Source organism: Typopeltis vanoorti, chromosome 15 (genome assembly GCF_054136105.1).
Source record: "Typopeltis vanoorti isolate ZY-2024b chromosome 15, IOZ_Tvanoo_1.0, whole genome shotgun sequence".
NCBI classification, from domain to species: domain Eukaryota; kingdom Metazoa; phylum Arthropoda; class Arachnida; order Uropygi; family Thelyphonidae; genus Typopeltis; species Typopeltis vanoorti.
Genome location: NC_143563.1, coordinates 31845810 through 31870254, shown reverse-complemented (window position 1 = coordinate 31870254; position 24445 = coordinate 31845810). Strand labels below are relative to the sequence as shown.

Sequence of the window (24445 nt, the reverse complement as noted above, 5' to 3'; positions counted from 1 at the left end):
TAATAATTAAAAAAACGTTTTGTTAACCTGTCTTCATCATTATAATCTTACAGTTTAATGTCAAACTTTTTAAATACACAGAAATGATCTTTCTGAAACCCATATATTTATTTCTATATATTTTCGAAAGTATCTTCTTTTCAGCAGGCACTTAGGTCTAATGCAGCCATAACCAAGATTCTCCATCTGTCTCTATCATACGCTGCATCCGGAGTCAGCTGTTTCATCTAGCTGTATAATTAGGTCTTTCGTCACTACATCGATTTATCTTGCACTTGGTCTTCCTGCAAGGTTATTTCTTGTCAATTGTATTAGTAAGTACTCGTAAGCCCTTTTCCAAGGCATGTGCGATTTTCTTGTCTAGTGATGCGAAATTAAATTAATCCTCAATAAAAAAAAGTTTTTATTTATTATTTTTTTCTCAATTTACCACCCGAATCTTGTAACTGTGTAAAAAAATCGGAATCCTGTAGTGTGCTGTGAAATCACAATAATGTGATCAAATATAAAAAATATAACTCCTTCTGTCCGGTTGAAATTATAACTACCCCTTTTTTTTTGCTACGTGTAATTGGAAACGCTTTGCGTATGAATTTGCTCTCCGACTGACAGTGCAGTCGATAAGATTTGTTAGGTCAGTACATAGTTCTTGTATCACCGCACCCTCGGGAAAGGCGTAACCAAAAATGTCAAGGCTCTGCTAAACTTTACAATAAGTTCTCCTTCTAAGAACAAAGGTAAATATATTGCCTCGTATGGGAACAAATCATCTCAAAAGACAAATGCAAGAGCGTAGTGACTCACTTGCACACTTAGTTTAAAAACGTTAAAAATTCCGAATTAGTTTTGTGTTCAATATATTAAAACAAGGCACTTAATTACTAATTGATGTTATTTTCTCTCATACTGAATTATATATTGATCTTTTATTAAATTAATTCTACTGAAGTATTTTTCTCTTTCATCAACGCTAACACAGAGAAGCAACTAAAAACTGTTCAAGAATTGCAAATTCCCAAAACTTCATCTCCAAATAATGGTAGCTTTTATGAATCCTCTTTTAATCTTTCAAGTGTACCTAAAATTCGATATCCCGAAACGTTTCATAGCATAGCTTTTTAAAATAGTTCTCCTTGCTAATCAACGAAAGGATATTAATTACTTCTAATGAACGAATGCATTTCAATAAAGAACTTAAAACTCTCTTTTAAAAAAAAATAAAATAATGGTATTCACAAGAGAATACCAATCTGGGAAAAAGTCCTGGGTTCGGAATCTCGTCCAACACACAAAGAATCTTTGTAAGGGCTTTTCATGAATTCTAATACCTTATGAGACTGGCTAACTCACCTTCAGGTGAGTTAGCCAGTCTCATAAGGTATTAGAATTTTTCGTTCTAGCAGGTCGGGTTGCATTCCAGCATCAGACAAACCAGCTGGAGAGCACACGGAATTAACAGATTGGCATACATTACCTGTTGTCTCACAACCTTAATTGCTTGGGCCGTAAGTCAAAACGACTCTCCCCCAAGATACTAGCACTACTGTACTGCAGACTTAAAGCCTTTGGTTTCCATAACAACCACAATAAACAAACAAACAAATAACAACAACAACAGGGTTAAGGACTGCAAAATCCTTGTCTTGCAAATGCATTTTGGGTTCTTAGAGATTGCTTTCCTTTCTACTATAGCATGTGATTTGCCGTTACAAGAATTTGCTTCTCATTTTCTGCGAATGAGTGCAAAATGTTTTCTTAAAACTCTTTTAACAGAACAGGCAATACCAAAGTTTGTTAAAACAAAGTTCCAACTTTAAGACAGGTTTGGATAGGCCTGCATTCTATCTTGCATCTTTCAAAAAATAAAATACACTACCAGTTTTCTTTGCTCGTTTTTCTTTACTACTTTTCTTTAAATTTGCCATTTCATTCTGGCCCTTTCCTTTCTAAACTTGGTCCTTCACAAATAAAAAAAAAAAAGAAGAAATATTTGAAGAAATAAAGATTAACACAAAAAGTAAAAAAAAAAAAAAAAAATACAGTATTAGACAGACCACAAAAACTATTGATGATTACATACAGAACCGAACAGTTAAAATGGAACTGGAACATAGTTCGGATAAAGAGATGACAGGTGGACAGTCCAACCAACAGTTCGACTCCGAGAGGGTAAAAAAACCAAATAGGAAATGGTGAAATGCGTAGAGAGAGAGAGAGAGAGAGAGAAACTAGAAATTTGGGTGAGACCTGATAACAACAGAAACTTATGCATAATTGTGATCAATGAAACACAATGGAAGAATAAGCTCCTAAAACTCCTAGAATTGCAAATAAGTGAACACTCTTCATATATGAAATGGAAATGGCAAAAAAAAAAAAAAGAAAAAAGAAAGAAAGAAAGAAAGAAAAAGGAAGTCATTAATGTGTAATCGCAGAGTATTGAAGAAACTTGAAATTTACGTTTTGTCTATCTCCAAAAACTGAATGACCAATAATTTATGCACCAAACAAAAACAACAACAAAACTTTTATGTTGTATTTGCGCAATTATTTTCTTGTATCGATACTCATACCGAGAAAATAATTGATTAGTCAAGGAAAAATACTAATTGCCGCTATTTAGAAGATAATGTCTTGATATTATATCCCTTGTATCTGATGTATGGCAATTCATCAAAAACTGAATCGAAAATGAAACAAGCGGCATTTCAAACTATAAGGCTAGTGCAAACCTTAATTTGAAAAATAAGTAGCCAGGCCGCTCCTCAAAGGCGGAAGTTTTCGCTCATCCGGAATTATCCCATCATCCTAAACATACCCGCACTTTTTTGTTGTTGTTGTTGTTTTGTTTTTAAACCTTAATCCCTCTTCGCTCTAAGTACAGCGACAAGAAAGGGTAATAAATGAGTAATTGCACTGTTAACTGTCCACTGAAAGAATAATGGCTACTTCCTATCAGAGTGAATGGTGCTGATAAGCGAAAGAAAGCATTTTAAAAACCAGTGAATTTTCAATAAATTTAATTGAAAGAATCGGCTCAGCTTTCAGATATTATGAGGAAGAAAGAGTTTATAGAAACAAGCTAGGATTATTAAAAAAAAAAAAAAAACTTAAAACGTATATGAAAATTCATATGACACTGGTTTTGCGTCGGAGCAATTATATATAATCGAAATTATATATACACTGTACAAAATTAGTACAGTGTATATATAAAAGTAGCATTTAATATTACAAATTGTGATTTCCCATAACGCATGTATGTGAAATAAAACAAACAAAAAATGCTGTATTATTTTACATTAAAATGTAAAAAAACAAATTAAAGTGGATTAAAAATAAAACAAAACATTAAATATGGAACGAGTTATGATTTACTAGTTTTTTTTATAAAAAAAAATTATAAATTACAATATTTACTTATTTTTTGGAGGATGTGATGTAATAAATTAACTTAATAATGTTGTATTTTATTCTATTACTATTTACTGTTATCACATTCACATTCCTCTAGGTTGTGTTTGTTTAAACAATTTAGATAGCATCTGTAAATTGCAAACGGCCCCAGGCCAAAAGGCCAATCGAAAGAATTTTCGTATTTTACAGATTTCATCATTTATTTTTAAATTGAGATATTATTACCACCACTGACTTTCAGTTTGTCTGAGTTTTACAAGTTTTTTTTTTGATTGTTTACGTGCATTTATGCATTGGATTACTTGTTACGTTGTTGCTATGGTGTCGTGTGTTATCAAATTGTAATTTGTAATAATTTATACCCTGTAATTTGGAAATGATAATAACACTTTATTATTTAATTATTATTATTTTTTTAATTAAGGTTGTAAATCTCAAATTTTCATCTAAAATGATGGACTCATCATATATTTAAGGAATATATCAAATTATTTACAGAATATACAGACAAATCGGCACATTCTTCAAATGGCTCTGGGCCTTAGTTTCAACTCTAAATCTCGTGCCATCTTACCCGTTTCTATCAACTAGCTTCTTATCAGCTACTTTAAATGAAATCGATTTCTTCGCTTCTAAAATATCCTCGTTTTTTTTTTTTTTATTCACTCTCTTTTTTTTAAAGATGACTATGAGTAAACACTCCTTCCCTGAGCGATAAGAAGATCTCAAGAAAGTGTTAACTCGACGAAAAACTTAAGAGATTCTGTCTGTGTTGACAGAGCAAATATCAAAAGTCAGACGACTGTTTTGACGACTGTTAGAAGAGAAAAAGAGAGCGACAAAATATGAAATTTTAGAAAGAACATGCCAAAATTAAATAACGATTAGGAAAGACGCTGAAACAAACGATCAAAAACCCATAAAATTATATGTGCAGAAATAAAGTGAATTATTTAAACGAAATTCAACTTTTTGAATTTCGTTTAAACAAGAGTAAACAAGTTAAATTATGAGATATAAAATTATTTTTAACTGCCGTGAAATAAAGAAAAGGGTGTGAAAAATAACGCATCCCCCAAATGATTAGCACCGTCGATACGTCTGCTCGAATTCAGTCCGCATGCAATTAATATATCTTGAGAACAGAGAAATCCCCTTAAGTTAGGCCACAAGACTGAGTAAGGACACACTATTCATGTAACATCTTCGAGTGACTAGCGAAATGCCATTAGTTCCCCCATATCCGATTCGCTGTTCTTCTTCTTCTTCTTCTTATTATTATTATTGTTGTTAAATGGATATCTCCATGGCATCCAAAGACTCATCACGGGAGACCCACAAACATAATTCACAATATGCATAACACACTTCCACAATCTCACTGAAAGGCACAAACTGACATTATTCACCAAAACACTGAAAACCATCTCAGGCAACCCACTCATTCACAACCCTCGTAGCAAAAAATCTAAACTTCAGATCCTTGCCCTACCAGGCGTATTTTTGAGTATACAAGTGATCCTCTGTGCTGTTTTGCAAATTTTTGCAATATGGCCTCTGAATTTCAGTTCTCTATCAACAATAACTCCCACATCCTTGGCCTCATCAATTACCAGTAGTGAAATCCTATCGAAAGAATATAAAGATTGACTCGACTCTTTTTTTTTTTCAATCCAAAGTGAATAATTTTACATTTTACATTAAAAGAAAAATTATTAGCCTTTGACCCCAATGACAGCCGATTCGAATCATGCTGCTGGATCACTACATAGTCTTTATGTACTACAGCTCTTCCCAACTTAGTATTATCAGAGAACTGGATATCACTCGTCTATGTCTCCAATGTCATTAATATACAGATTAAACAGCAATGAATTAAGAACAGAGTCCTGTGGTACACCACTGTTACTTTCTTGATTATTAACGCAGCTCTACAATACACTACTCTTTGTCTGACAACCAGCCACTCATCTACCTCGCCAATCCAATATCCATTTCCATTCGCTTTAGCTTACGGATTTAGCTTACTGTGCAGAATTCCGTCACATGCTTTTCACAGTATAAGCATTACTTTTATCCATCTCTGGAAACAAAGTAATTGTTAAGGCAATACCCTTCACCTTAACAAAAGTCATCCATGTTCTCCTCTAAAATATTTTTTTAGAGAAGAACATCCGCCATTTCTGGAATTCTGGCTTTCACACCTTTCCAAAATCTTAACCACAACTCCTGAGATAGTAACGGATATGTTAGTCAACGGGTGGAGAGAAAAAGAATTTATTTTCTATTTCCTTCCTTTATTTTTAGCAGATAGAGATAATTTAACGACTTAATAACGGCACCAAGAAAATGCCACTCCAGGTCATAGCTCCATTACTGGTCTTTTGCCAGATATTCTATCACATTGGTTTGACATTTGACACATTCATCTCGTTTTACATGTGTTGCATTTAACAAGTGCATGTTACACTTATTAAATACAACATGCAGCAAATCATAAAATAGCTTGTAGGTATATAGCTTGTGCAACGCTTAATTCATTATTTTATTTTATTTTTTTTGTAGTTTTTGTAATTTTGCAATACATTTGGATACTATTAATGCAGGGAGCCTGATTCTCCCCCCCCCCCTCTCTCTCTCTCAAAAGAAATTAATTTTCCTAAAATCTGTTGACACTGCACCAGGAACACTGTATTCGTAAAAGAATGAACGTACTATCAGGTTGCTGTAAGCCAGCGGTGTTCAATCTTTTTTAACTACGCGAGCTACTTTTCTATAAAAAGTTATTCGGCGATCTACTCTTTTATATAGATCGCGTTCCCCCAACCTGATATCTGATTACGCACAAATAAACAACTAAAAAAAAAAAAAATACACAATTAAAAACTTTATTTGTATTTAAAAATTTATTTATCACTTTTAATTATTTTAATACAACAAAAAAAATATATATATATATATATATATATTGGAATAAATATTTATTTCTCTATTTTGGAAAACCAAAGTTAGAAAAAACAACAGATTGATTACAAACTCACAAGTTACAGGAAATGCTGGTTAGTTAAAAAAAAAGAAAAAAAAGAAAAAAAAAAGTTAATGTGAAATTTGGTATTGTTTGGGGCTCGCAATATTTTCATAGTCAAGTTGATATGAAGAAATGGCAAATCGCAGACAATCATCGAAATGACATTTGTAATTTGGTTTCTTAATTGATTTTTTATGACGGTCATATTTGAAAAAGCGGATTCTGACAAGTATGTCGATCCGAAACACGACAGAATTTTTCGCGCAATATCAGTTAATATTGGGAATTTTTCATGTGCATACTTCCAAATGACTTCATTGTTTATTGATTTTTAAATGTAAACTATTCTGAATGTTTATTATCTCAAGTTTTACTTCAGCTTGGTTTATATCAAACAGCCCACTGATTTTATTCGAAATTTCTGTGATGTTCAAGTTTTCTTGAAATGGATTATTGATAAAAGATACAATCATTTCAGTTTTATTAAAATCTTTAAATCTTGAATTTATTTCTTCCTCAACTAATTCTATTTCACGAATAAATTCTTTTAAATCATAGAGAAGCATTTTTTGATTTTGTTCAAATTTTTTTAATAAATATGGGAGATGTCTATATTCGCGATCATTGATATTTTTCTTTAATAAAAGTATTTTTGGAAAGTTTTTATTGAACTTAACATGTGAATTAAATTTTTATCTCTACCTTGTAACTCTAAATTTAAATTGCTTAATTTCGAACAGAAATCTACTAAAAATGATAAGTGTAACAACCATCTTTTATCACTCAATTTTGGATAAATATCTCCTTTTTCATCAAGAAAATTTTTATATCGTTAATTAATACAAGAAATCTTTATAAAAATTGACTTCTGCTGAGCCAGCGAACATTATTGTACAACAAAAGTTCCAAATATCATCATCTGCCTGTAATAATTTAAATAACCGCCGTTGCAGGGCTTTTCCTCGAACAGAATTTACAATTTTAAATGTAATATCCAAAACATCTTTTGTGTTTAATCTTTTACTACACAGTACTTGTTGGCGAATAATACAATGATACGTTAAAAAAGCTGGATATTTGTCATCGTTTTTACATAATGAAATGAAGCCTGATTTATTACCTATCATTGCAGGAGCACCATCAGTAGTAATAGACACAAGTTTAAAAAGCAGAAGTTTGTGTTGTTTCACAAATTCATCAAATGCCGAAAAAATGTCTTCTCCCCTAGTCCTTCCCAATAATGGTATAATTTTCGAAAGTTCTTCTTTACTTGAATAATCTTGAAATACCATGCGAATAAATACCATTAACTGAGCAATATCAGTGAAGTCGTTTGATTCATCAAATTGTGATGAAAACGCAACACACTGGTGAATGTCTGACATTAACCTGGCCTGGAAACTTTTCTCCGGCAATTGGAACTCTTCCTCTTGGCAATTTGAAACCTTGTCTGCGGCCTAGAAGTAGTCTCTCTCTAGCGACGTCTCGAACCGAGAAGCTCCTTTCTGGAAGCGGGAAACTCCTCTCTCAAGCAACGTGGATCCGGGCAGTCTCTCTGACGGCGACTCTGGACCAGGCGACCTCCTCTCTGACAGCAATTCTGGAACCGGGACCCCTTCTACTTGCTTCAGTCCCTTTTTATTAGGCCTCCTCTGAGACCTCGCATGAAGTTTGGCAACCCCAAAGAATCGGTATGAGTCTTTCATCTTAAGTTTCAAGTTCGGCACGCCTTTTGTTCTCCTCCGCTTTCTTTTGGTTGTAAGTTGCCAGCCATTGGAAAGTTGTTTGAACTCTTTCTGACTGACTTCGGAGATGTTTACACTTAGAGCCTGCAAGCCTTTCTTATACATACAAGTTTCAATAACAATCTTTCTAATGCCACCTTGTACAGCTTCGGCGACAAAAACATTGCCTTTATTTTTAACACTCTAACATATTCTTATTAAAGCAGTATATACATTTAGCTTCAAAAGAGTTATTTACAAAAACATCTAATACAAACTATACTGAGACAAAAGAAGTTCATTTTTTTTTTACAATATTCACATGGGACTTAACCTAAGTAAAAAATCGATGTAATGTGCTTTGGAATATTTAATATTTAAGCTACAGTCGAATTTTTACACTTTGCTTATAATAGTATTCACTCGACCCGCTGTTTGACTTCCACTGATCCAAATTAATTCATTTACCCGACTTATAAGTCGGGTAAATAAATTAATTCTTACTGATTTAACAATTTTAACAAAAAACAAATAAACAATAGCAATACACTTAAAGTGAATTAAAAATAATACAAAATAATGATAAATAAAATATTATGTTTTCAGTTTTAATTAAATTTGTAAGGAGGAATACACAGGAGATCGACCAAAAATCGCCCCGCGATCGACCGGTCGATCGCGATTGACGGGTTGAACCCCCCTGCTGTAAGCAAAGAAAACTGTTACAGCCAATTTCAAGGGTTTACATCGCAGATGTGTATTACAGCATATAATGTATGAAAATAAATACTTTTTACCGATCTATTGCGTATCAGTCTTAACCTATATCTGTATTTGTGTGAGATGAGTTCAAGAGCTTGACCCTGAACTAATCTTTAAATCACATATTTTATAGCCTTTCGTTGTAGCACTGCATCGTCATATGTATTACTGGTCTATCATAGTACGATTGTACCAACACGTCCGAAAGCAAGTCCTCTTTCTTAATACGTGGTTAGCAGGTTCTCAGTTTAGCACTGGTTATAACCTCCTGGTTTTCCACCTTTCAACGTTCCATCTATTCAGTGGTCTTTTAGAAACTGATAGGTTCTTAATGCCAGTGAACACATGGAATTGCGTTTTTACATCCTATCACATTACGTTCAAAAAGGTGAATAGCCACTCCTGAAGAATTTGCATATGAACAAAGCGAACTGCAATTCTTACTTATACGAAATCTTCTAGACATTATAGAACTCTCTCAACTTCTAGAACTCACTTTTATACCTACGGAACCACTCAACGATCGCTGGATCAATAGTTCAGATGTTCAAATACTCTGAAATAATATAATTACTAATATTTAGCATTTCGCTAATAAAAGTCTCTTAAAGTTATCAATTATTGCATCTGTTTAAAAGAATAAAACTTTATTGCTATATTAATTCTACTTATAAACTAAAATATGCAGTTCCACCATGTAAACGTCATTGAAAAGAAATGTGATAAAATTATACATCACTTCGCTCGTTATTTCACCTATTTTTTGAAACAAATAAAATCTCGCATTTCTGAAATAAATAAATAAATAATACGAAAAAAATATAGAGATACATTTATCTATGGTTTACATAACTAATTTATAGAGAAGCAGAGTTTTAAAAAGTGCGTTCGATATCCATCCGCTCTTTTTAACAAGTTTAGACAGCAGATAAAATAACTTCAGAAACTGCTGACTCTGTGAATTGTTTAAAAGAAGGACCTCACTCAGTTCATGATATATTTTAAGATTTTTTTTAACCGTATAAGTGATAATTGATTCGTTTACAAAGTCGTTTCGGATTATAATCTTTACATATCCTCACCCAAACGAAAAAAAAATGACATTTACCCCAAAAGACACATAAATAACAATATTTAAAACAGTGTCTAAAATCATACATTGCTCAAATGAAGAGATAAGAAACAATCAAGTGTTTGACAAATACTACGTGTGTGATTATACTAGGTATATACTATATAAAGAGAACATGAGACACGGCACAAATATAGTCAAGATGAACAAGAACTAGTGTAGAAATCATACCTGAAGGTAATAAACTGCTTAAAAAGGTAAGGATGAAACTACTTTATTCCTAGTTTATCACAAAATGAAAAAAAAAAATGGAGCTCTGAAGTTACGTGCTCACATATGTCAATAGATATTAATTGTTATAAAATGCAGCTCCACCTGCCATAAATAAAAACAAAAATGCTGGATATTTATAACATAAAGGAATGTGCAATAATTAGATATAATATGCACCATTTTATTATTATTATTATTATTATTATTATTATTATTATTATTATTATTATTATTATTATTATTATTATTATTGAATTAACGGTAATAAAATAATAATGAAACAAAAGTAGAAAGTTATTTGCGCAATTTATTTACGGCTCCCATAAATATCAAAGCAACAAAGATGCGTGATATTTATGACATAAAAGAGTGTATAATAATATATTAAATTATAATATACAAATATATAATAACATAATATTTTGCTATTAATAATAAAAAATAGTGTTAATGATAATAATAAAATAAAACTAGTAAATTGATTGACGCAGTTGATTTACGGATTGCCATATTTACTAATTTTCGAATAATGGATTATCAACCGAATGCAGTTAATTATGACAAGCAAATTAACGCTGAATGTCTCGCTGCAATAGTTGGGTGAGACGTACCAGATCCTGCAACATAGTACAAAGTGAAGGTGACAAAATTAAGCGATTGTTATATAATGATTTGCCTCCCAGCTTACTTCCCATGTAGCTTGACCAAACAACACAAAAAGGTTGCCTTCTTCTATTCGTTTCCTTTCTGGAAGTATGTCGATCTGTGTATTCTATGCTATATTTTAGACTTGATGTACCACAAACACAATGCTATAGCGTGGATAGAGTGAGTGTGCGTTAGCTCAAGGCGCCAATGTCCGAAGGGGTTGCTATATGAATTCATTTTCTTTCTTTCTTTTCATTATTATTAGGGATATCATTTCCGATCTCCGCCCCAGGCGCTGGTTTAGCCTGCTACGGCGCAGTATAAGCATTTCAAGAGTTATTTTACCTCAATTGATTTATTGAGGTGATAAAGTTCTGTCCATTATATAAATAGAAATGAAAACAGCTCAGGTCTACATTTTCAAAAATTAACTTTCTTTCTGCATTATGTCAAATTGCTTTTATGAATTTACAATGTTTGCTATACTCTAAATTATCGAGTAACAAGATAATTTTGAAAAACTTTCTCAAACTTTGAAAAAAAAAATCATTATTCTGTATATTCTGTATTCAAAAATTCTGCATAATCTTTATTGTTAATATTGGAAGAACATGTGTTGTAAATACATAATATAGAGGCAAAAAAGTATTATTAAAAATTTTAATTGAAATCCAATGTAGAAAATGCAGTACTTAGTGCTGAATTCCGTAAAATTATAAGTTGCATAGTTACTCAAGATGTTTATTGTATTTGTAAATATTTTAGCAATCAATAAAAATATTATCATTAAAAAAAAAAAAATTTGAGATCTTTCGAAAAATTTTAGTGAAGATCCTAAATACCAAATACAATTAAATTTCATACGGCTGAAGTGGATTGAAAAACGGAGGTGGCAGGGTTTTTTCCTTCTAGAAATTCAGTTTTTTTTTTTTTTTTTTTTTTCACAAAACAGGCACACGGCCGAGAAAAACATAAACAATAACCGAAATAATGCACTGCTCTCATAGCCTTGGTTGCTTCTACCGTAATTCAAAACACAATAACAGTAACAGCTGGAATAAAGTTATTGCTTTGTATCGTTTTCTTAAATAATATTAAAATTAAAAATACGTTTAACCAAAACTGATATGATTTTTCTAGACATCCCAAATTTCAATGCAAGTGCAATTATTATTATTATTATTATTATTATTATTATTATTATTATACGGACACCTCCATGGAATCCAAAGACTCATCGCAGAAGACCTAAACAATCCACACAATTTATTCATGCGTCTCCTTCAACCCATCAACATACAAAGCACTCACTACTGACTATGGCAAACCCATTCCACTCATTTACAAATCTCCAAGTAAAAAATCAAGTCCTCACATCCCTACTAACCACAGCTTTACTCAACTTCCAAGGATGACTATTGTTCTAGCCCTTCTAGTCAAGTGCTGAAACATTTTCACCACAACAATCCTATAAAACTCTTTAAGCAACTTAAATGTTTCTATCATATCCCCTCTTTTTCTCCTATCGGCCAACTTCTGCAATCCACAAACCCTTAATCTATCCTCATAGGGAACATTCCACAGGCTACTCATTATCTTGGTCGCTCACCTCTGAATCTCCTCCATCGCTTCCTCATCCTCAGGAAACCCAGGGGACAAGACCTGAGCACAGTAATCCAGATGTAGACGTATCAAGGCCTTATAAAGAGGAATGACAACTTCCTTATATCTACTTGGCAGTGTGCTCTTCAATAGACAACTAATCTTATGGGCTACCTTAGCAATCTTAGCAATATGTCCACTAAACTAACTTTCAGTCTACCACCACCCCTAAATTTCTAGCTTCATCTGTTTCCTAGAGTACAGTGCCATCAATGTGGTAAACAGTTTGTAATATATTTATCTTAAAATACATAACTTTACATTTCTTCAAATTAAACTGATATCCATTACCTTTTGCCCGTACTGACAGCCTATTTAAATCGTCGCAAGCTCTCCACAATGCCTTGATTAACTATCTCTGCCTAATTTTACATCATCAGCAAACAACTGAATATTTCCTTTCAGGTATATCATTTATGTACCAATTAAACAGCGATGATCCCAACACTGAACCTTGCGGCACACCACTAGTCACTTGTTTTCGCCTCGATTCTGCCCTTCCTTATACGCTGAAAAGCGTATAAGGAAGGGCAGCAGCCACCCTCTTATCCACTTAATAGTGCCATATCCATCCCCATTCGTTCTAATTTGCGTAAGAGAGTTTCACATGGCATTCTGTCAAATGCCTTTGCAAAATCCAGCAAAATCATTGTATAGCCATTTCCTTTAGCCAACTCAGCTGTTACTCTGTTATAAAAAATTAGTAAATTACTAAGACATGTTGTCTCTCACTTCACAAAGCCATGTTATCTCTCACACAGTATCATATTTCTATCCACCCATTCTTGAATTCTCTTTTTGGCCAATTTTTCCTGTAGTTTTACTACTATGCCTGAAATACTGATTGGTCTATAATTTGCTACTGCAGTCTTAAAACCTCCCTTATGCAAGGGGATTATTTGATCTCTTTCCACTCCCTAGGAACTCTACCAGGTCTGAAACATTTACTTAATGAGCCTAGTCAGAGGCATTGCCAGTTCCCTTGCACATTCTCGCAAAATCTACGCTGATATCTCATCTTGGTCACTCACCTCTGAATCTCTTCCATCGCTTCCTCATCCTCAAGAAACCCAGTGGACCAGACCTGAGCACAGTAATCCAGATGCAGACATATCAAGGACTCATAAAGAGGCCATGTAATCTCAGCTGTATTTACATTTAGATTCTGTAATATCCTAAGAAGAACCACCAATTCATTTGCCTCATCATGTGCTTAGAGATGAAAACCGAAAGACTCTTTTACCTGCTCCCGATTTTGTCAACAAGCTAATAAGGCAAATAGTGTTAATATATTGTTTATTTATATTTATATTGTTTTTTGATCATTATCCATATAAGACACTAATGTACTATAGGTTGATCAACCAACCTCTCGTGTATGGGCGCAACATTAAAAAAAAAAAAATAATTAATATATGTTATATATTTAGTTACACATGTTATACATTTACTCATTACCGGTTATAATTGTTATCACCATATTATTATTATCTGACACCTCCAAGTGTCAGATAGGATTCATCGTGGGAGGGCACACTACTCCGCTGCAACTCACTGTCTCCCTTATTTAATGTTCCAGCTAGATGACACTACTACCATCCATATACAACACCATCTAACGCCCATCACCACCACTAGTGTATATTGTCTGCAAATTGTGTGTGTTCTCAATTGTTTGTATTCTAAATGATAAATTAACAATTTAAAAATCTGGTGGAGACGTTATTACAGATTTCGACTTGTGAAAATCGACGATGCTTATTTTAATCGCATTCATTATCCTCATAAGGTAGTTACGAAAACTTCCTCTTTAAAACTTCCCCCTTTCCCCTTTAATAACTGCTTTCAGTTATTAATAATGTGGAAATTCTTATTTTGGATCTTAAACGAATTGTGGAGTATATGTATGTTGACTCGATTTTGAGATCTATTTTTTATTAATATTATTTTATTTTATTTTATTTTACAATATTTTATTAATATTAAGCTTATATTCATTTTACAATTTCATACAGTTATATAAACTATTCAATATAAATTATTAAATATTTTTAAATATAAGTATAAATTTATATTTATTAAATTTATATTTATATTTATTAAATATAAACTTATTCTCTTTAAGCAGATTTATTTAAATTAGCATATTTACACCGATGTTATTTATGTTAGGTATGTTGATTGAGTTTTAACTGCTTCCTGTATGCTTTATTATTATTATATCAGTTGAAAATATTGCAGTGAATCGCCACTAGAAGTTCAGTAAACAAGAGTGAAAAACAAGATGCGAGCAATTAATGGACGTATCAGTGTATTGGTTTTTGCTACGATTGCTGTTACGGCGTTTGCATTCGAAACTAACTTAGCTGGTAAGTCAATCGCGTACAATTAATTGCCCATATATGTTTACAATTATTCCTCCTAATATTGTTATCGTCGGCCTAATAAATAAAGTGTTTATTTAACGTTTCTTGTGTTTACGTTTTTGTGTTTGTGTTTAAAATATTTATTACGATGACACAAGTGCCTCTTACACGCTTATCGCAGGTTTGGGTATGACAGTATTTTACGCAAGACAGAAAAAAAAATACTCATAAATCATATATGCCCAGACATTTTATGATTTATTACAGTGATAGTTGAGTTATATAAACGGAATGACTACACAGTGATACTGCTGGATTTTGCAATGGCTTTTGACAGGATTTCTCATGGAATACTGTTATGCATATTAGAACAAATGGGGATGGATATTAAACTGGTGATGTGGATACGAAATGGCTCATGAACAGATACCTAAAACGTGGTGTATGGAGGAGCAGAGTCCAGGATGAAGGGTGATCAGTGGTGTCCGCAAAGCTCTACCGCTTTGAACATTATTGTTTATCGTTGTATATAAATGATATAAAAAAATGACTTGAAGGGTAACGCAATAAATAATCAACCCGATGTAGAGGACTTGCAGGGTGATTTAAATAAGCTGACAATATGGGCAAAAGATAATGGATATTAGTTCGATGTATAAAAGTGTAAAGTTATGCATTTTGGGATTAAAACATTACAAGCTGTGTATCACATTAATGGAACTGTACTCCAAGAGATTAATGAGGCTAGGGACATGGGGATATTGGTGGATAGCGAGTTAAAGTTCAGAGGGGATATTGCTAAAATGTCCAAGATAGCTCATAGCATTACTTGGTCATTGAAGAACACTAACATGCAGAGATAAAGAAGTTATTATTCCTCTTTATAAGGCGTTGATAGGATCTGGATTACTGTGCTCAGGTTTGGTCGCCCGGATTCCTTGGAGATGAGGAGGTGGTAGAAAAGATTCAGAGACGAGTAATCAAATTGGTGAGTTTCGTAAGGAATGCTCCCTACTTTGATAGATTGAGAGTTTGTGGATTACAGAGGTTGGTTGATAGACGGAGATGAGGGGATGACAGAAACATTTAAGTTACTGAAAGATTTTTATAAGAAGATGGAAATATTTCAGATAGTGGTGGAAGAACAAGAGGTCATCCCTGGAAATTAAGTAAGAGTGTGGTTAACATGGGTGTGAGGACTAGATTTTTCGCTTGGAGAGTGGTGAATGAATGGAATGTGTTGCCTGAATGCGTTGTTAGTGCTTCTTCTGTCAGTGAGTTCAAGAAGAGATAAAGATGGATATTGTGCGGATAGTTTGGGTCTCCGGCGATGACTACTGATTCCATGGAGATGCCTTTATATAATAATAATAATAATTTTTTAAGGTCGATATTAAGCCACCTTGAATAATGCTTATTCCAGTTTATCATTATGTTGAATTAAATCAAATATAACATTGGTTAAAGTTTGCCTAAATAACATGTTTATGAAAACTTTTCATGTGGTTTTCATGTATCGCTCTCCCCCCCCCCCTCTCTCTCTCTCTCAAAGTACAAGCTTCGAGGATACACGTAATTGCATTATACCTCATCTAGAACCAACATTATTGAAATGATTCATTTGTTTATTGCAGGAATATTTCAATTATTGTAAAAAATTTTACCTACTGTAAATATAGCATCGTAAATACTTTCATAAAAATTTCGCAATGGAGCTTTGTTATCATCATTTATGTATGTTTATGCAAAAATAGGTCATCATCGTCACGAACCATGGGCCCACTGCCCGTTGATGTCTGATGCCTGTTTCACTATCTTCTTCCACCTTTCTTTGTCCAGTGCACAGTGTCGCAGTTTTTGTACACCCATTCCACACCAGTCTTTTATATCGCCTATCCATTCTCTGTATGATCTACCTCTTCTGTTTAAATCATCCAAAATACCAAACTTAAATGTCTTTATCTTCCAGTCCTCACTCATTTTCTACAAATGTGTCCAAATAATTGCGGCTTCCGTTTTATAATATTCTGCATTAGATTCTGTTTTGGTTGTATCTTCTGATGGAGCTCTTCATTGGTGATTTTCTGTACCCATCCTATTCATAGAATCTTCCTGTAACAAGTTCTTTCAAATGCCAAAATTATTTTTCTTGATTCCTTATTTATTACCTACGTTTCAGATCCGTACAGTACACCGCTGAAGATGCATGTTTCCAGTACTCTTAGTTTTGTTTGCAGACTGATCACTTTACTTTTCCAGATGTTATCCTTGGCCTTCAGATTTGTTCTTTCCTTTGCAATCCTGATCTTTATTTCTTTTTTACAGTCCAAGTCATATGTCAGTTTACTTTCCAAATATGTGAATTGTTCTACATTTTCTATATCAGTTCCATCCACTTGTATCTTTTATTTCATGTTCTTCTCACCAAATACCATTTCTTTGTTTTTCCAAGTTCATAACAAGTCCAAATCTCTTCCCTTTCTCATTTAATAGTTTCAGTGTTTTTTGTAGTTCTCTTTCGTCTTCTTCAATAATAACAATGTCATCTGCAAATCTCAGATTGTTAATTCTCATTCTGTGTACAGATATTCCTTGGGCATCTTTCTTCAATTTGTCCATTGCTCTTTCTAAATGTGCGATGAAAATGCTTGGTGATATCGGGTCTCCCTGTCTAGTACCTCTGCTTGTTTTAAACCATTTCCCCAAATCATCACATATTCTAACTGCTGCAACTGCATTCTGATAAACATATTTTAATATAGCTATTTGTTGTTGTTTTTTTATCAGTTCCATAGGATTCCAGAACTGATAATGTCACTTTCTGGTCAATACTGTCAAATGATTTCTGAAAATGAACAAAGCAAGTATATATGTTTTTGTTTTTTCTCCTAGCTTTCTCTGCTGTTTAACCTCGTTGTCAAAATCTGTTGAATTGTAGTTCTATCCTTCCTAAGTCCTGTTTGCTCGTCTGCAAGGTATGCTTCCAATTGTGTTCTCAATCTTTCTGTCAATATGATCATCATCACTTTACCAAGGTGACTTATCAAGGTAATTGTTCTATAATTTTTACATTCCAGCTTATTTCCTTTCTTGTATAATGTTACTAATATTGATTTCAGCCACTCCTCTGGCATTTTCCCTTCTTTCCATGCCATATTACATAGTTGGTACATTTCTGTAACCATGCTTTCACCACTATATTTAATCATTTCTCCAGTAATGTTATCGTTACCAGGAATCTTGTTGTGTTTTAGCCGTCCTATTGCTTTTTCTACCTCTCCTCTTAAAATGTCCATATCATGCTCATTACCTGGTGATGATATCTGCTTCAATTCTTCAGTCAGTTTCCCAACGCTATCTGAATCTAGTTTTTCTTCATATAACTCACTACAGTATATTGTCCATCGCTGTACAATTTTTTCTTTATTCATCAATGCTTTGCCTTTTTGAATTGTATATTTGTAAATAATCTATATATATATATATATATGATGATGATGATGATGATAATAAACTTTTTGCGTCGTATTGTATTATTATCATTAGTATGCGACACCATTAAATCCTTCCAAGGACATCATGGGACACTATTTCCTACTACACATCCCTCCATCTCCATACTTAATCCTGCAGCTGCTCACAATGACACTACCATTATCAACACAGAATGCCATCCACAATCCATCAACCACCACGAATAGTAATTTTATGTATGTAAATTGCGTGTTTTTATTGGTCGATTAGTCTGTATGTGAAATGAAAAAGCGAGTTTCTGGGTGAACATTTTTTTCTGGGTGAATCTTTTTTCATTAAAAAAAAAAAAAAGATGAGACTATTCAGGTGAACAATTCTTCTCTTAAGGATTATACTTCAATTCTATTTCACGTGTTAAATTTAACGAATTGGCGAATTATTTTCGAGTAGAGAAATATTAATAAAATTAATACATTTAAATTAAAAGTTCAAAATATGCATATCTCCATATCGCATTTATTTTATTTCAGATATGCTCGATATCAACGATGAAAGTTATAATCCAAAAGTCGTCTGCTATTTTGATACTGCATCTGTTACCAGAAACGAACCAATGAATTACGATATTAATGATATTCCAGCGGAAAACTGCAGTCATGTGATTTACTCCTCTGTTAGTATTCACGTTGGTATTTGGTCTTTAAAAAGTATTAATGATGAGGCAGATTTCAAAAAAGGTAAATTTTATTACTTTTTTTTCGCATATTATAAGAAATATTCAGTATCGAAGAATTTAAAAGTATTTATAATTTTAGTGCACTTTTTTTTTTCACAGTGGGCAATGAAATTTATCTGCCATCTAAAGACATTTCAAAAGCATTCATTCCCACTGTTTGTTGGTGAGTGAGTCCACTCTCCAACAAGTAATAAATTAGACAATGTTATTTAAAATGGCTATTTAATATGTTATTTAATATAGCATACTTTTGTAGACAACTGTATTATATCTCTAAACAGTTTGCTTGATTTGCGAGATGGGAAAAAAAAAAAAACTTTACTGTGAGGATAAACCCTATAAACCCTGTCATTCGCTGTACTAGCTAATAGCTGACCCATCTTCAATTGAGAGGGTTTTACAGAGGTTGTTCGCATCCCAAACAGAATAAACTCTAGTCTTTTCAGCCAAAAGGTATCGTCATTAGCGATTAACAAAGGATCTTAGTAAAACAATGAAAGAAAAATAAGGAAATAAGTAATAGTTATATCCTTATTCTTCTTTATAGCTTTAAACCTTCTGTGAATGAAATTCATATTAAAATTGATTGGGGAATTTATTCATATTTTTACGATGTTCAAATCCGAGATCAGGAATGGCCAGCCAGGTCAAGTCACCGTTTTTTCGATCACTACATTTCCGATGGCCCTCAGAGTCTCTCAAAGTGCAGGTGTTATCTGCATTTAAAAAAGAAAAGGAAAAAACAGTTATTGGCTATCGTAACTTGTCTTGTTTTCCCCTAATCTTTTTTTCCTAATCTTGACGCTCGTTCGTAGACACACCGCTTCAGTTCAATCGTCGACTAGAACATTTTTCTAGGCCTTGTTTCTGTCCCCCCTCCCCATTTCCTAAAAGAAATTCAGATCTCAAACCAATCTCTTAACTCAGAAAACAATAACCGTAGAACACAAAGCATGTACATTTAATATCAGGAATGGAAATACGAGATGGCAGTAGTTGTCTGGCGCAATCCATTGAACAATCCTATTGGTTATTTTAATAAATTTATTTTAATCCTTTATCCAAGTGTGAGCAAACAAAGTTTGCGCCTGAAAGTATCTTCAGGACTGGGGTAAGGTGATACAACACCAGATGACTCCTTGCAAAGGTGGAGCAAGTTACCAACACTCCTATCTCAGTATCTCCCATAATGCAAAACACATCTCCTTGCGGATATGTCTAATGTTATGCATTAAGGGAAGGGCCACTAACCAGACTAGTTTCGACCTTTATTGAGGTCTCTTCAGCGGGAGCCAGGCCCAAGTGGAGATACCAGCCAGAAGCATTAGTAAAGTCATCTCTACCTATAGGAGTTGCCAAATGATGTGCCACCTTTTTAATAAATTACTCTGGATTTAGAGAAAGATGTTGAAAGTTTATTTTTCACTTGGTTAGAATATAATAAATTTATTTTAATCCTTTATCCAAGTGTGAGCAAACAAAGTTTGCGCCTGAAAGTATCTTCAGGACTGGGGTAAGGTAGTGCAACACCAGGACGACTCCTTGCAAAGGTGGAGCAACTGCCAGTGACTGTGATTTAGGTTTAGTGAAATCTTAATTGCAATTTTCAACTAATGACCAGTTCACAATTCCGGCAGTTTAACGAAGTCACATGACTACAATAAGACATTTCTTTTCATACTGTAATAAGTACATTATTCACGTTGATGTAAGAACAGGTTAAAGTATAAAATGAGAAAATTGATCTTTTTAGGCATAATTCCTCGGTAGTATAGTTAGAGTTTTTAAATGTACATTTATTAAACCAAGTCCTCCAGCTTCTATATCATGAAATATTGTACACCTTCGTATGGGTTCATATTTCGAATCCCAAATAAATTTTGCACATTCTCTGTGAATTTTTTCAACTTCGTTGCCATCGTAATTAATGTTGGCTACAAGGTACCATATTTTTGAGAGTGGTTAGTATCCCCGCCTGTCAGTGCCTCTAGCTTTCATAGAGTGCAGACGTGTTTTCTAGTGCTCCCTATTGTTAGTAATCCGCGCGACCCTTGCCCCGACCCCCAAGCTGCAGGCCGCAGAGGAAGACCGAAGATCAACCGTAGCTTCGCAGGCTAATGCGAAGGTTAGAAGGAACTGTAAGTACTTCTTGATTTCAACCATTTCGTGATATGAATAGCATAATGAATAGAAATAACAATTTTGAACCTAAAGCAGATAGTGAACAAGAAAATCGGTCTGAAGGTTTTAACTCGCAGGACCTATTAAAATCGCTAAACTTACCACCCGAAATAGACTGGTCTAAAACTGTTATTCTTAAATGTGACGCAAAATGCGGTCCTTACACCGAGGAGGACATAATTAAAAGCCTTACGGAAAACAAAGTTAAAGGAAGTGATGTGTGGCATTTAGGTCATCTAAAATACAATTATGTATTTCTACTGTCGTTCAAACAACTGACCGTTAAAGAACGATTTGCCAGCATGGGGAACATCCAAATGAGGAATGGCACCTGTGAAATTATTAATATAAATGCATGTAGAAAATTAGAAATTTTAATACACTGGATGCCACCCCACATACCAAATCACTTGGTTGCTCTCCACTTTGAAAGATTCGGAAAAATAGAATTTCTGGAAAATATATCAACAATTAAGAATGATGACTGGTCTCATGTCCTAAGCAACAAAAAAAAATTAGTCATAGAACTCAACGAAGGTGCAAAAATTGACGACATCCCATATACTATAAGAGTGAAAAAGGTTATGGGAATAGTCGTGGTCCCAGGAAGACCGCCATCCTGCTTCCGCTGTAAAAAAATCGGACATCTACGCAGACACTGCAATGAGCCGAAATGTGAAAAGTGCAACCGCATAGGTCATACAGCAGATCAATGCAAGGGTAGCACGTACGCTTCCATACTGAGGCAAAACGAAGAGTCCCCAGACATAGAAGGCGGAGAAGAGGATGTGCAAGACACAGATGGGCATAGCAAAGGTAAAGAAGAAAATAGGGAGAATAACAAAGGAAGCAACAACTCATCAACTGACAGGGAAGGAAAAAAAAACTTCACGTTACAAAAAGACAACAAAACCACTGTTCCAGAAATGTCTATATCAGACGATAAGAGGGGGGAAGGCAGAGAAAGTGAAATTCCAGAAAGTCGCCCTGAGCCATTACCGAGGGAAGAGATTAGTGGAAAGAACTGTACAGGTGACAAGCAGGAAACCTCAAATTAGTCACAAATAACCTGTAATCCGAAATCCCAAGGGCAAACAAGTAGCAAGTCGCCAGCAACACAAAACGTAGCTCCTAAAACACAGCGAAGAACAAAAATTAAGGTCACGCCAAATTCCACCAGAGCCAGAAGCAAAACATAAAACTACCCGAATAATTGTAACAGAACAAATCAGAACCAAAATGAAGTTAATGAGCCTAAATTGTAACGGGATAAATACCAAAGAATGCCAAAACCTGCTGATCAATGAAATTCACAAAAAATTGCCAGACATCGTAATGTTGCAGGAAACAAGAATTCACGCGCCAGAGCCAATAATACGACTAGAAAAAAGACTAGCCCATCACTACATCCTAATCAATGAACCTGCCAGCAGTAGTTCTAGCGGTGGAGTAGCTATCCTTATCAAAAAGGCACCACACATGCAACTGCTGTCCCACGAAGTCTCTGTCAGGCACAGAACCCTAGAAGTTGATATACATCTCGACAATCAAATAATAACCTTAATGAATGTGTACGGTCCAACAAAACGTGAAGAAAAAACAACATTTTGGCAGATAATCAAAGAAAATCTGCAACAGAAGAACATAGCAGTAATTGCAGGTGACATGAACTTCGTGGAACAGCCCTTCATTGATCAGGAGAAAGTGTCACAAGCGCCACAGAAAGAACCATAGAAAGGACACATCAAGACCTTTGTAGATTGCGGGCTAACAGATGCCTTCAGATTCTTGCATCCAAGAAAAAAGGAGTTCACACATTTCGCTCCTGGGAACGCCTCAAGAATCGACAGGGTTTACGTGTCCCAATACAGAGGCTTCACTGCGAGGAGTGTTGAACATATCCCTGTAACTTTCAGCGATCACTACATGGTAATAGCAGAATTTCAACCCCCTCACAAGGAAAAAAGAACAAAATTCGTCAACAGAAATTTTCCACTGTATAAATTTAATCAGAAGTTAACGAAAGATGAAGAATTCAACAAAGAAGTACAAAATATAATATCAGACGTAGAAAAAATAGTCAATCCAATAATAGCCTGGGAAACTTTCAAAAGAAAAATTAAAAACGCAGCCATAAAAATTAGCACTAAAAGAAAACACCAGCAAAACCAGAAGTTAAACAAGAAATAAATCTAATTAGAGAAAAAATTAAGGCGCAACAACTTCAGGAAATAGAAGGAGCATGGCTCCGCTCCCGGTTAAGAACCATAGAAAATGATGAGGGCAAAATATCCACAGCTTGGATTTTCGAAAAAAGGAATTATGAAAGAAAGAAAATAGAATGTTTACACTACGATGGGAAAATCATTCAAGAAGATGCGGAACTACTGCATGCTATTCACGAATACTTCGCAACACTGTTTTCGGAAAAACAAAGCGAGGAACGGGACAGAAACAAATTCCTCCCCTTCATACCTAAGATAACCCAGAAAGAGGCGGAAGAAATTGACATCCCGATAACAGCAGCAGAATTCAGGCAAACAGTAAGGCATTTACCAGACAAGAAATCCCCAGGAGAAGACGGTCTTACAAACGAATTTTACAAGCACTTCTTCCAAAAATTCGAGCATTTATTTATGAGAATGACCCAAGAAATATACCAAACACAAATAAAACCAGACAGATTCAGCACAGGGTACATCACACTTATCCCGAAAACTTCAGACACAGAAAAATTAAAAGACATAAAGCAATGGAGAGGGATAACACTTTTAAACACCGATTACAAGATCATCTCAAAAATCCTATCCAATAGAATACAGAAATTAATATCTCCCGCACAGACTTGTGCAATTAAGGGCAGAAATATAGCAGACACAATTACTCATTTAAGATCAGTATACGAGTACTACAGTCTGACTGACAAACCCTGTGTCCTACTAGGCTTGGATATAGAAAAGGCGTTTGACACCATAAGCCACGTATATATATTCCAAGTTGTAGAGGAAATGGGATTTGGCCCAAAATTTAGGAACTGGCTGCAAACTTTCTACGAGAATGCAGAAAGTCAAGTAATCGTGAACAGGAAGCTATCCGCATCTT

General features: G+C 34.1%; 1 protein-coding gene across 2 annotated transcripts in view; it reads left to right on the top strand.

The window, feature by feature from the left end:
- LOC150098570 (uncharacterized) overlaps window positions 1-24445 on the top strand; it is a 132028-nt gene that overhangs the window by 11177 nt on the left and 96406 nt on the right. The window contains exons 1-3 of one of the 2 annotated variants that reach the window (XM_090404811.1): window positions 14241-14375; window positions 14828-14955; window positions 18957-19163. In XM_090404811.1, coding sequence (XP_090260937.1) covers window positions 14871-14955; window positions 18957-19163 — 292 coding nt within the window. In that variant the 5' untranslated portion in view covers window positions 14241-14375; window positions 14828-14870. Of the gene's footprint in view, window positions 1-14240; window positions 14376-14827; window positions 14956-18956; window positions 19164-24445 lie in introns of those variants that run through there. The other variant, XM_090404812.1, reaches the window with a different exon arrangement.